The following is a 15,057-nucleotide window of genomic DNA, read 5'->3' as shown; positions in this document are numbered from 1 at the left end:
TATTTCCTCACATCTGGCGAGCAGCGCTCGCTATTTCACGGCTCGTTACTGGAATATTTTTCCATCGTGTCGCCGCGACTTCCTGAATCACGATTTATAGCGGCGCAAGTGTCACGCGCCGGGGGATCGATCTATGAGAACTCGGAGAGAACCTTCCAGTTCCACAGATTTGCATCTCGGTATGTGAGTTATCCGCGGTCGAGCTCTCCCCGCTTTATGACTCGAGTCGTAAGACATCGTCGGAGTCACAGTCCAGCGCCGCAACAGTGTCTCCTGGCATTTCGCTATCGCGATCTCTGTCACGAGTCGCTTAGGATTTCTGAATTATGATCCGCAATGCCGATTGGGACCCGTCTAATATCGACGCGCGGAGCTTTAGGGTTAGGGTTGGTCTCTATTTTTGCAAGATCGTCGCTTTTGGTATTCATGCGCGCGGAAATACACACAAAAAGAGATTCTCGGACTTCCTTCGAGATGCGCCGCGTGTTGTTTCTCAAAAAGCGATTCCGCGCGCGCACATAACCGGAGAAATTCAGCTTCGATGCTCCAGAATTTGCATCTTTTCCTATTCCGCTAGTAAACTCCTCGAGAGCCGTCGTTTTACAAGCGTTCGCTGAAATGTTTTCCGCGAGGAAGCACACGGTCGGGGAAAAGATCGTCGTCGTTGTGGTATGTGCGAACGTGGAAACGGTAAATCACATCGCTCGGCGCGGCGGATGCGCGGCTCAAAGAATCGAGGAATATATACTCGCGTTTCGCGAAGACCAATTTCGCACGTATTGCAGCCCGTAGTGCACGCCCGCCGCAACGGAAGCGACTTGGACGCAATGGCGACCAGGCGGAATCAAGTAGAATTTTACACGGGTTGGGGGGAGGGGGAGGAGGGGTAGGTGACTGCCGTCAACTCCGCGGCTTTATGACGGATACTTGCGCGATGGGAGGAAGGAGAGAGGTATCTCAGGAACGCGAAACCCGCCTTCTTGCCGTCGTGGCAGCGCGAGATTTACGAGCGAATTGCGCATCGGCGAGCGCGAGTCGCGCGCGCGAGAGAAGAGATTTGCGTTCTGACGCTTTCGCGCGATCGGTAGTTCTCTTCAGGAAAATCTTAAAACCTTCAACATATATGATGATATTCTTGAAATATTACTTTGTGTTCAAAATATATATTTTCATCCAATCGATTTGGAAAGAAATGTCAATAAAGACGGCAACGAGCCTGTTCGTCTCGGTGGTCCAAAGTTCCCTGAGAATTCAAAACTTGTGAAGATTGCCGGGACCGATCGTCGTCGTCGTCGTCGTCGTCGTCGTCGTCGTCATCATCATCGTCGTCGTCGCCGTGGAGAATCGTAATATCGAAAGTGGCATCGTATAAAGCAGACAAGAGCCGGGCAGAGTGGAAACCGGTAAAGGTGGTAGCCCGGAGCTGATCGACCTGTCATTACTCCACCTCGATGGGAGCATGAGCCAAAACCGTAAATTACAGAGCATCCCGAGAGCGGAGACGATTCGAGGATACCGATATATACGGCAGTGTTCGCCAGATACGAGAAGAGCAAACCTCCAATGGGAGGGGAGATGGAGGAAAAAGGGAGATCCGACTATGTTCGCGCGGGTCGACCGTTGGGAGCGGAAACGCAAAATCTGGCGTGCGCAATAAAACGGCGAATCGAAATTTCGACGTGGCATTTTGCGCAGCTATCGGAGGAACGACGGGAGCCAAAATGAACGACAAAGACGAAATACGTAAGGACCCGGTGAAGATAAACAGGAAGATCCCGACGAGGAAAAAAAAAAAAGGAAAGACAGGACGCGAAATCGGAGCCGATACGAGAAAAATTACGGAGTGCGAGATCGCTCGTAGCTGATTACCGGCAAAGAGTAAAATTCGAACGACGAAGAAGCACTTCGAACGTAATCGGAGAACGCACAGATCGAGAATGTCGATCGGGTACGATTATGAGAGTGCGCGTACCTTGCGCGCGAACGTCTGGGATGATGATGCGGGTCTACGTGTGGGGTGTGTATGCATATGTACAACCGTATAAAACACCGTGAAAGGAAACAAAAATAACGACTCCCGTTGAATCACGAGCACTCCGAGACGCGCGTGGCGTTTATACATCGAGAACCCCCTTTCGAAAATCAAATAAATCGCGGAAAATTTATAGATACACACATGTTTCATCGCAAATATTCCCGGGACTTTATGGGATCTCAATTATTTTTTCACGTTTTATATTGGTCCGCGGGCGCCGCGCGCGCGCCGCGAGGCTTTTCCCCGCGCATCGCAAAGCAAAATCCTCTAAACAGCTCTCGTGTGTCTTTTTCGCTTGTGCACGTCTCGGATCTTGAAACACGAACGTTAGGCGCGCGTGTGCGCTCGTATTTCGGTCACGTCAAATAACCGCGCGTTACACACCGCGTATCGGTGTTTATTTCTATTAACGGTGAACACACTGTTACTTTCCCTCGCGATCGCGGCGACACGGGTAATCGGCAACGATTGGCCGCGATGTCTTCAATCTGACGAGGACGCATAATATCCTCTCTCGCGAACCATGACGACGACAACGACGACGACGACGACGATGACGGGAGACGTGTTTTGAATGTAAATCGTTCCACATGGCACATGCTGTGGCTACACACACACACACACACACACATGGGATGCATTTCGAAGCTTTGGCGCTCGAGGCGTCTTCTTGGACGAATTACCCGATACGATGTCAGCGTTAAACGTGCAAAATCGAGCGATCGGACTTACATTGTTCATCCTCCGATGACGAACCGGCCATCGCCCGTGGCTGAAATAAACTTAATAACACGAAGCTTCCTCCGCGTGTCTCCCTTCCTCGCTTTGTCACGCATGCGAGACGCATGTCCAACGACCGAAATTATACGATCGGTTCCGGAGTTTTGTCAATATGTGATACGAGATCATTTATTTTGTGAAATTTATTTGCCGTGGTTGTTTAACAGAGGTGTCACGTATGTCGATATATTCCTTGCCGATGTATACGAGATGTTCGCGGCGGAAATAATGTTGATGGAAAATAGAGACCGGCGCAATTTGTCAGAATTATCTCGAGATCCTAAATTTAGATGACGCGATCAATAGCCGCGCGATTTGAATAAAAATAATACAATATTTTCTATACATACATATATGCATATATATATATGTTTACTCTTTTTTCAAGTAGAACAAAATTTCCCAAAAGAGGAAAATCCTTTAAATCGCAAAGCACGTTGTTTTCCCAGGGTGTTCTTTTTTTTTTTGTGCCGTCTCGGTGAAACTCCGCGGTGTTGCGTCGACTTGCATTTTACGACGTGCCGGAGGAGCTTCCTCGCGACTTCGCCCCGACAGTTTCTCCTGAATCGTCGCATCGTTCGAAACGAGAGCGCGTAAAGCGAAATAAAACGGCGCGCGGCGGTTGCGACAAACAGTCAGAGCCATCGGTCGAAGAGGAGAATGTATGGAAAAAAAAAAAAAAAAAAAAAGAGAAAGAGATAGGGGCAGAGTGGGAGGGGAGTAAAACGAGAGAGCGCGAAGGAGAAAGAGAGGACGCGGAGGACAGACGCAGGTAGCTGCAATCCAATTTAGTGGCGGATATCCACGCGAGATCTTTACGATTTCTACCCACGAATAAGACAGGGCCCACTTAGCGTGAAATCATATGCAGTGTCCAGTCACGGATGCCATTGCCACCGCCACTGCCGGCTGCCTCCTCCATCTCGACGCGTTGATTGCCGCCGCTTCTTTCGCGGTGAAAACCGAACTGCGTCGTACGCTTTGCGTCGACAATTGCGTCGTCAGATGGCACCACAGACTGGAACGATTCTCGAGGTCCAGCTAGCGCGCGTTACGCTTTTCCGCCGCGTTTGCAAGCGATCGGCGTCGTTAAGTCCGATAATTTGATTTAATTATAAACTTAATAATTTTTTTTACATACGTTGAATTACGTGTTTTTTTTTTTTTTTTTTTTTTTTTTTTTAATCTAAATAAATATCTGATCTTGATTTCAACGTTTATTTGACTTGTTCGTGTTGCTCTGTCGGGAAAAGAAACGAGATGATGCGTGATAGGATTTCAGTTCTGTTTTTATCGTCAAAAAGGACTTTGTCATTATTTTCTAATGTTTATTAACGGCTAAAGAATAATAGTCTCATTATCATCAAATAATAATACAAAGTAAACGACGCGTATATAGAGAGAATCGCGTGAGTGGAGCAAGAATTATGTGAATCATACGCGAGACACGAGGATTGAGGGAAACGTAATGAGCGAGCGAGTAAAACGAGCTTTATCTTACTTCTGCGACTCCATGTAATTATCCATTATGCAATAACGCGGTAATGGTTCGCGTCTTGTTCCTAACGCCTCTTTTATTCCCGAGTACCCAACTACCGAAGTTCCCAGGATCCTGCGTCGCGTTTCGTACATACATATATGTGTGCGCGAAACACATTCAGACGCACGCTATTATTTAAATTAACTACGTCCATTCGAATTTAATTAAAGCCACGCCGGAATTTCCTTCGTAAAATAAAGCGAGTATTGCTTTGAATACATTATGTGTGTGTGTGTATATATATATATACAGATATATTCTGATACAAAAATTAGGAAAAGTTAGTTTTTCACAATTTTGACATTGTTCATATATTTTACACACAAGTAATTATTATACACAAAGAAAAAGATTTGTTAGAACAACCATATATATTTTTCTAAAGTGTGTATGTGTGTGTGTGTGTGTATTTAACTTATGTACAAATAACAGTGCGAGAAATCATAATAAAAGTGCCTTTGCTATTTCTTCTCATTATGTCTTTTCGTCATAATCCACCGACCTCTCACACTCATATTTCGCGTCGTCCCGTTGAATACGGAGGAGCACACGGAACAGCAAAATTCCACGCTGCGGAATTTAGTGATGAAGAAGGAGAAGGAGGAGAAAGAGTGAGAGAGAAAAAGAAAAAGAGAGAGAGAGAGAGATCGGAGCGTTGTCGGAACGGGCCTCATTCGCGTGCGGGATTAAAATTCGAGTCTCACGGTACACGGTAGTCTTGCGTTCTCAGACACGACCGTTTGGGTCCTTTCACGTAAGGACGAGAGAGGCGCGATTAAGGCGCTTCGCGGAACCCTTTTTTTTTGTTCCCCTCCCCCTCGAACGTCACGCACGCGTGTATAGTACGGCCGGGGGTAAACGATGACGCGCACACTGTCGAATCCTTCGTGAAATAGCGGGAGAAGAGAGAGGAACCTATGGGAAAAGCATCCACGGCCTTCAGATTGCTCTTTCAAGGATCGACAGCTCACCAGAAGCGGTAGACATCTCGCAACGCGAAATGGCGTGTGCTTTTATTTTCTTTTTTGTTCTTCTGCTCCTTTTTCAAATTATCTATTTTCAAAGGTCGCGCAAAAACACGATAAAAGTTCGAGTCAAACCTGCGGTGCAGCTCTTCGATAATTTTAAGTGTCTTTTTCTGACAGAGGGGTATAGTTTTTTTTTTTTAGATAAACAAATCAAAATATACAAAAAAAGGACGTAACCGATACACTACATGTAAAATTATGTAAACATCGAAGTTTTAATAAATAATCAAAAATCGAATAATAACAAAATTAATCAGGAAATGCGCAGCTGTTCAAGAGCATTTTTCACATAAACTTTCAACGAAACACCAACACCGCCGCGATTCTGTTTTGTGCGCAGATTGCTCGGTAATCGGGAAGAGATGAATATATACGCGCAAAAACTAACGTGACAAATCTATTTGCGAATATCATAATGCGCGTAAAAAAAACATTCTGAAATTGCGCACAGTCAATGGTGCAGTACTCCGCCGCGCGCACATTATCGCGGAACTGAGGAAAACGTCGCCGAGCTGGCGACGTGGACACGCGATGAGAAACGACACGACATTACTCGCGTCTCATCAAACGATAATCTATGCGATCTACAAGAGAAATAATATGCGACAGCTGTCGTTATGCACCGCGTGAGATTTGATTATCGTACGCGATACTTGAGTAAAAATCGGAAAATTACACTTTGCGTACACGTAGCGGTACGACGTCGAGCGTTATTCATTGTCTTTTTGCCCATATGGTTTCGATTATCCTCAGGATGTTTGGTTACTTTCGAACATATTTCACGCACAAACAGTTTTACAATGTGATTTTTTTTTTTTTTTTTTGTTCAATCCGAAATTTTTTTCCGAATAACAATACGTGCGCAAGCGCGTCGTAAAATTTGTTTGCACATATATATTAGAATAATTTTTTGTGTATAAAAATATTTCTGAGATTTATTTAAGAGTAAATTATTGTCTCTTTCTCTCTCTCTCTCTCATATTCTTCCAACTATACTCCGCTTCACCTTCCGGAGTTTAAAATAAACTCGGGATCATCAGACATCTTCTTCTTGATTTTCTTATGGATTTGAATTTTAAAACGTCTGTGCACGCGCTATTCTCAAACAAGACATTGTGTACTCTGTTAAAAAAAAAAGAGAGAGAGAGAGAGATAAGAGCGCTTTACGAATAGATCTGCGGGGATCGAAGTACACTGTCGGATGTACATATATACACCATGACGGCGCCGAATCGATTCTATCGGAGAGAACAAAAACTTTTCGTGGCAGCGCCTATTATATATCTGGCGGCGCGATCGCTGGCAGATTCTCTGACATTCTTTATTTTTGCGGTTTAGCCCGGGGGCGAAAAATAACGACGTCGTTCCCGCGAGATCGAATCCGGAGTGGCGGCGGTCACGAGTGTGTCTGCCGAGTGTGTCTCATTCCGTGCGCGTGTATGTACGATATACGGTGACGCGTGCGCGTGCTTGAAGAAATATACACAGGACGCGAAAAGCGTCGCGGCGCTGGGCGTCCTGCGTTACGTCCAAAGTCCGTCGGTATGCATAAATATACAAACCGGGAAGAGAGAAGAAGAGAGAGAGAAAGAAAGAGAGAGGGTTAGGAGGGAGGGAGGCGAACTTAGCGCTCTATATAATCGGCTTACTCTGAAATTTATAAGAAGCCGTGACTCTACACGAGCGCGATACGTGACGTTCGTGTGATATGTCGAGAACGTATCGCCAGAGAGAGAGAGATTTACGTTACTTTCCGTATCTCGGAAGAGAGGCTGGAAGAGAAGTTTAACTTTTGTCAAAAGTAACATGATCGCGCCGGGGCGAAAACGATCGCAACAAAGAAACAAGGAACATTTGGCGCTCCTTCTCATCACGTGTATGCGCGTACACGGAAAAGAAAGCTTTTTGTCAGAATAGCAAGAAGATTAGTTTATCACACAGCCGGCAAGAAAAATTTGCTAAACCTATTGAATTTTTTTATTTGCCAGCAAAACGTTTTGTTGATGAAACAAACAATTCGGTACACTCGGCGAGTTTTTCTCGCTGCCCGTGTAATAGCGAAACTTATTTTCCGCGAAGTAAACAAACAATCGTTAACATTAACCGAACGAACATGAAATTCTTGTAACACAGTGTAAAACGTTTTTTCATGAAACTATTGTATTAAAAAAATTATATATTTAAAAAAAAAACCAATCGTCGCGTCTCGCACTCCGCTTGGCGATTTTATTCCCAAGTTGATTTTCGAGAGCGAGACGAGAAATTAACTGCGAGAGAGACCTCGTAAATTTTCCGCGGATTCAAATGATTTCACGTCGCATTACGCACACACGGGGCTCTCTCGATCTGCGATGACAAATCGCTAAAACTCGATCGCAAAAAATAGGATCGGATAATAGCAGGCGCGTATACACATAGAGAGAAGACAGATCGAGTGTGTGTATCTGGCGAGAGAGATGCAAGGTCAAATCCTTAACGCGTTTAACTGCAATCTCACCGCTAACAGGCGAGGCAGAACTAATTACCCGCTACATTAAGCGTCATCAATCAATCCTTTTTATTTATCAGTCAGCTTTTTTGCGCATTTCATTTCACAAAAGTAACGGAACGCGAACACGGGGGGAACGCTCGACCTTCTGCGGTTGACAATGTAGGAAGCGCTCTTTTTTTTTTTTTCTTCTTCCATCGCGACCGTATAATTATACGGTCAAATAAAAATAAACGATATATATTCCCTCGTCTCATTCCTGTGCGCGCGGCGATTATGCCGCGAATCGATCGATGATATCGCGTGTTCTTTATCGCGTGATTCGCGCGTTTACGCAATTTCCACCCCACACGCTAAAACGGCGTATAATCGCGAATGTAAATCGCGAATTTCGTAGACAGAAGTGCCTTCGCGAACAAAACAAAACGACAGATTTATCCTCTTGAGAGAGAATTATAATTAATTCGTCGATTCAATTTCTCCCGAAGTTCTAAGAAGCAATCCCCTCTGTCTTCTATGTTCGCAGGACTCGCAGAACGGCCCGGTGCTGGACCGATGGAGTATCTGCTCGGCTGAGGAGGAGCCGCTGGTTTTACAGCAGTTCCTCAGATTCGCCGAGACGCGTCCGTTTGTGCAGCAACTGCTGCTGGCCGCCGGAACGCCGGGTACGGATGCTATGTCACCGAGCAGACGACCTTCGCCACCGACGATGCCACTAGCACACTTGCCACCCCCGTTGCACATGCTCCACTGCGGTTTACCGCCGCCGGGTTCCCGGTTACCACCTCCGCTGCCGCCTCCACCTCCGCCGCCTCCGCCGTCGTCGGTCTCGCATCCGTCGATGTCGCCGACAGCGCAGAAACATTATTCCTCGTCGACGGCCGGCAACGCGGTCGTTACGAGCAGATCGAACTCGCCGCCGCGTTCGTTAGACTCGCATTTAACGGTATCGCCGTTGAACAGACTGCAGAGCATGCAACCGTTCGATTTTCGAAAGTTGAGCACCCTCGGACTGCCGGCCTTCCCGCCGATACCGCCACCGCCGCCGTCAGCTGAGCAACTTCTGCAGAACCGCAAGTCCATGAGAAATCCACAGAGTCCCCACAGTCCGCCCCATCATTCACCCGCGGTGTCGCAGTTGCAGAGGCCGCACGTGCCGGTCGCCCCCGTTTCCTCGTCGGCGCTTACGGCCTTCGGCCATCCGCTCTCGGTCGCGGTTTCCTCGGGGGCGTTACCGCCGAGCTTCCCTACGCACTTCCCACCACCGCCAATGGGCAAAACACCTGGCAGCGGCGGCATCGGGGGCGGATTAACGATACCCGTGGACGTTCACAGCGGCGGCGAGAAGAGCAGCGAGTTCGGTTCGGAAGAGGACGAGGAGGACGAGGAGAACTCCGACAGCGCGTTGAATCTCAGCAGACGAGATGCCGCTATGTCAAAGCACTCAATCTCGTCCGAGCAACGTCATCCGCCTCCGTTATCGCTCCAGGCCGCGCCGCTCGGCAGACCACCTGGAATACCTGGAAGGAAACCGCACTCGCCGGGCAAGCGACCGGGCAGCCAGTGGGGCGCGGCCGCGAACATGCCACCGAACCTCGGCACGCCTTTCATCAACCCCACCACCGGCAAGAAGCGCGTGCAGTGCAACGTATGTCTGAAAACTTTCTGTGACAAGGGCGCTCTAAAGATCCACTTCAGCGCGGTGCACTTACGCGAAATGCATCAGTGCACCGTCAAAGGCTGCAGTATGATGTTTAGCTCGCGCAGGTCGCGTAATCGGCACAGCGCCAATCCGAATCCAAAGCTGCACTCGCCTCACTTACGCCGCAAGATCTCGCCGCACGACGGCCGTTCGTCCATGGCGCATGCTCTCGTGCTGCCTCCACAGGTCGGACTCCCGGTACCGGCTACCGGACTGAATCATCTGCCTTTCGGCTCGTTTCCGTTGCTCACGCCGCCGCCAGATCTTCGTTCGCCAGCCTCTCTGTGCGCGTTGGACTTCAAGCATCTGGATCTGTCGTCCACGCAGGCGAATCAGGGCAGGCCGTATGACGAAGCGCTGCAGCAAAGAATTTCGGCGAATGTGAATCTCTCGACCTCCACAGCCTCGACGACGATGCCGATCGTGATGTCGACCGCGGCCGCCACGACGACCACGACAACCACGCGAGGAGGTTCGTTTCCTGGTAACAACGCACCCAACAGCGCGGTTTCACCGTCCACTCAAGCGTCATCCGCGATACCAGAGGGCGAGGAGGACGATGACGACGACGACGGCGGTATCGTCGTGGTGGCGGAAGACGAGACCAGTAATCTGCCGTCTAGACTGCAACCGCTGCGCGACGACGACGAGCAGCCGACCGACTTCAGTCTGGCGAAGCGGCCGAAGCTCTACTTCGGCGATACCGTCGACGAGGACCTCGCCAGCAACCCCGACAGCAACGAAGACAACGACTCAATGGGCACGGTCGATCAGCAAACCTTTTCCGTCAGCCAGCACTCGCTCAATTCGAGTTCCTTCCACAACCGGGGCGTGCGCAAGAGAAAGTCTCAGCATCCCACGAGATGCGCCGTGCCGGCGGAAGTACATTCGTCATCCACTGATGGCGATTCTTCAAACGACGAAGAGCAGCGGATTCAACGGCGATGTTTATCAGACAACATCGTCGCGTCAACGCCGATGACGGAGTTCCAAAACCAGCCGGAGGACATGTCTATGTCCAGGCTTGAAGCGGAAGAACGAAAGATGCTTCCGAGCTCGCCGCAAAATCTCAAAAGTAGTTTTCACGATCGCGAGTCGGACTCGCGTTCTCCGGATAGAGAGCGCGAAGCGACAACGGTCGTCAACAATCGACGCGATACCCAAGACCACGCGGACGATCTGCCCCAGGACGAGCCGCGAGATTTGAGCTCGAGGGCGAGCAGCGTCAAGTCACCAAAACGACAGATCACCCCGGAACCAAAGATCGACAACGCATCGTCGTCGAGCACGACACTGAGCGGAACGACGACGGCGACGACAACAGCGAAGGACACCGACACGACAATATCGTCGGAGCAGAAAACTCGACGACAGAGCGCGGAGAGTGACGAAACAACGAGGGCAAAGGAGGAGACCGTGAAGAAAGAATCTGTCGAAACGATGCAGGAGGAGGGTAAGGCGGCGAACGACGAAGAGAACCAGGAGGACGAAGAAGACGATGACGATGAGCCCATGGAGGAGGTCGAGGAGGATGATGAGGAGGAGGAGGAAGTGGACGACGCGCTGCGCAATCAAGAAGGTGAGCGTCCCGATGATCCCCCCCGTGCCCCGAGCTCGGTCGACAGCCGTCCGACGACAGCCGACGACCTCTCCCACGACTCCTCGACCAACACTTTGCGTCAACTCGAGTCCTTGTCGCAGGGTCGATGCGCGATGCCGTACGCCGAGACGCAGCGGGTGGCTTCGAGGTCTGGCCGCGGCTCTACCAGCCCTATCAGCCTCACGACTCACCAGGAGACCACCATGGACAACTCCTCACATGGCTCTCGTTCATCCAGCGCCTCACCCTCCACAGCGGCCATGGATATGGACAATAGCCTGATCACGTACGCGCGTTACGAGAACGGCGGCTTCGTCAGCACCCAGGAGGTGCCGCTCGACCGTGAGAACCCGCGTCGTTGCACCGCCTGTGGCAAGGTCTTTCAGAATCATTTCGGCGTTAAGACCCACTACCAGAACGTCCATCTCAAGCTGATGCACCGCTGCAGCGTGGACGGCTGTAATGCGGCCTTTCCGTCGAAACGGTCTCGCGATCGTCACTCGGCGAATCTCAATCTGCACCGAAAGCTGTTGTCAACATCGTCAAGCCCTCCGCTCTCATCCAGCTTGCCGCCGAGCCTGTCGCCGCGTGTCGACGACCCGCAGATCAATCCTCTGTTGCACAACGAGTTCCTAGCGAGACTCTACGCAGACGCTGGCATAGGCGCGCTGGGTGCTTATCCCTTGGCATCAGGTCTGCCGTCTGCGGCCGATCTGGCGGCCAGAATACCACCACCGCATCCGTTGCTGTTGCCGCCGCATCTCGGTGCTACCTTCCCGGGTCTTTCCTCGTTTGCGTCTCATCTGGCCGGCCTGAACGGTTTCACTCATCAGCATCTCAATCACTTGACGAGACTGACCCAGGAACAGGGCAACAGACACGCGTCCTCCTTGGGCTCGCCTATGTCATCGCCAGGCTCGGACGACCGTAAGGAGGAGGCCAGATGCACGATACCCGGTTGCGAGCGCATCTTCGGTTCCAGGGCTGTACGTGACGCGCACTCCAGGGACCCTCAAGCTCACCGTGACCTGTCGATCCTGTCCACCAGCAGCGGCTCGTGACCAATCCCGTTTGGTGGTCACGGACATAATTATTATTCCTTACTGTGATGCCAAAATCCTGAAGGCAACTCGATCCGATAGATCGATCGCCCCCTGATGATCTCGCTTTTACCTAGGATCGGCAGATAGTGCAGTACTTACGAACGGTGCTCGTTCGTTTGCCCTATTTGTACGTTCAACGGACGTGCATAAAAAAAAAAAAAAAAAAAAAACGTGCAATATCAAACGGAGTGCGTGCGGAACGATCGACCATTACATGGTCGATTTTTGTACACGAGATGTTTTTGTTGCCCAGGTTGTCGAATGTGTCTATTACGTGGAGAGTAACGAGCCAGTTCCAATGCGGTAATACATCTCTTTCAATTCTTTCCATTTTTTTTCCGATTTATTCGTCAGAACATCGCAACACACACACACATACACACATACACACACACACGCACACACGCACACACGATTTGTCGGACTAATCTAGTCAATTTTGAGAAATTTTGTTTCGCGCGCGTTATCAGAAGCGAAATCAGAAATCGCACGTTGATTCTGAATATTCGATTTTGTAATCATTCGAATGAAGAATCGCATTGTGACACTGGCTGATATGTATAAGATTAGAATATATGACCGGTCGATTAAACACTGCTTGACTTTCACGTAAATTTCCACGTTCACGTGACTTGCGATTACACAAATATCGATTCAATTCTACAAATATATTTCTATAAATATAGACCTTTGAGGGATCTGAATAAACGAAGTGTTTCCCGATGGATTTTTGGTAGCTGAAAACGAATCCGTCAACAAAATTGGCCTATCACATCAGATTTCTGAGAAAATTAGGGTTAAATGTGCTAAACTTGGCGTTTTTGGCCATAGTTCCCATCTTTTTTGCGGCCAACTAAATTTTTTTTGGCAATTTTACGTTACATTAAAGTGCTATCTTTTACCTATAATATGAATTTATGTTTATTACGGTACGATGTTTTTTTATACACAATTTTTATATATTATAAATCGGTAAATTGAATATGATTATTACACGGGAAAAAAAGTTTTGCTTATTATATGGTTGGCAAGAAAAATGGCCTTCTCCCTATCTTTTTATTAAAAAATGATTGAGTCTACGAACTTGTTTGTTTCATCAACGAAATGTTTTGTTGACAAAACAAAAATCTTAATGAACTTAGCAAATGTTTTTTGCTGGCCATATAGTATAATGTCGCTATTCTAACAAATCTTTTTTTCCCCGTGTAGTATTTATAAATGTATGAAATATAAGTTTATGAATTACAACAGTAAGCAATAAGGAACAATTTTTACGGAATAATTAGAATGCCAAAGTGCATTCTTTTGTCTAGCAAAAATATTATCTATATTCAATTTAATAATTTACACTATGTTATTTATATATATATGAAAAAAAATCGTACCGTAATAAATATAAATTTATATCATAGATAAAAGATAGCACTTTAATGTGGTGCAAGTAACATTGTAAAAAAAAAAATTGAGTTTGTCCGTAAAAACGTGGTAAACACGGTGGTCAAAAACGCCAATTATGGCACATTTAACCGCAATTTTCTCGGAAACCTGACGTGGTAAGCCAATTTTATCGCTGGATTTATTTTCAGCGACCAAACTTCCGCTAGAAAACACATTGTTTTATTCAGATCCTAAAAATGCGTTGAACAGTGTTATTTCTTTCCCCGATGATCGAGGTGTATTTTGTCTCAACTGTATTAGTTTTCGTGTACTTGCCGCGTTTCGTGTTTGTTCCATCGATCGAAACAAATTTGACATAATCAGAAGTAGAAGAGAGAGAGTCGATGGAGAAAAAGAGAGATGATGAAAGAACGAGTGCTGAGAAGAGGACTGAGGCGGTGTCCTGGTCCCAAAGGACTAATTTTATCATCGTTGTGATAAAGAAAAAAAAACGTACGCTAGCGAATAACGCCACTATTTAATCAGTAATCAATTTACCGCCTGTATATAATAAACAGAAATAGTACCTTTCGATGTAAACGCGTAATTATTACAAGTGGCTATAAGTTGTAACCAACGCGCGCTCCCGACGCGTGATGAGGTTTAACGGCGAGTTAGTTTTGTAAATGTGAAGATATAAAGAGAAGAAAAGTTGTGTCGGACTCTAAATACGTACCGACGGGGAAGGAGAGACGACGGGCGATGTGTAACATCATTACACGTCGTGACGACGGCAGCTAGAAAAAAAAAAAATGCAATCTTAGTTTAAAGAGAGGGAATCAACCCTCGAGAGCTCGAAGGCTGAAAGGCAGAAAAAACGGTCGGGTGATCGATATACATAAACAAAAAAAAAGTGGATCGACCAGCAAATCAAAGCGACGGTGTCTCGCGCTAGATAAATGAGAATAGATAGATTTTATTTATTGTTTCCTAGGAACCTCTTACACGTACATACACGTATGTATACAAAGAAACAAACACACACACACACACACACAGACATATTTCACCACACGTCGTACCAGAGCGGCCAGTAGCGGGCACTGCCGCCACTGTAACTTCCTCCTCTAGACCTTTATCGTAAAATCACGTTGTCGTTTTCACGTGGTAAACTAATTGGTGTCGGAGGATCGTTTCCGTTGTCCGCGATAATCTTCCCGCGTTCGAGGAAACAAAACAAAAAAACAAAAACAAAACGTTCGGAATTATCTGATCAGGGATTGCGCGGAAGCTCCTCTCTTGAATTTCGTTGTACAGATATACTTTATTTTCGTATTTAATGTATTGAACTTTTACTTGCGCGCGCGCGCGCCGTGTGTGACAATTTTTTTTTTTTTTTTTTTT

General features: G+C 47.5%; 1 protein-coding gene across 1 annotated transcript; it reads left to right on the top strand.

Annotated features, from left to right (window-relative positions):
• Nucleotides 1–1,721: 1,721 nt before the first annotated feature.
• Nucleotides 1,722–15,045, top strand: LOC109855058. Its single transcript, XM_020428873.1, has 2 exons — nucleotides 1,722–1,754; nucleotides 8,398–15,045. The coding sequence occupies exons 1-2, from the start codon at nucleotides 1,722–1,724 to the stop codon at nucleotides 12,232–12,234; spliced, it is 3,870 nt and encodes a 1,289-aa protein (XP_020284462.1). The 3' UTR covers nucleotides 12,235–15,045.
• Nucleotides 15,046–15,057: the final 12 nt, after the last annotated feature.

The sequence above is a fragment of the Pseudomyrmex gracilis genome, unplaced genomic scaffold (assembly GCF_002006095.1).
Source record: "Pseudomyrmex gracilis isolate BER0280 unplaced genomic scaffold, ASM200609v1 scaffold_80, whole genome shotgun sequence".
Classification (NCBI taxonomy): domain Eukaryota; kingdom Metazoa; phylum Arthropoda; class Insecta; order Hymenoptera; family Formicidae; genus Pseudomyrmex; species Pseudomyrmex gracilis.
The sequence above is the reverse complement of the archived record's forward strand: the minus strand, read 5'-3'. Positions and strand labels throughout refer to the sequence as shown.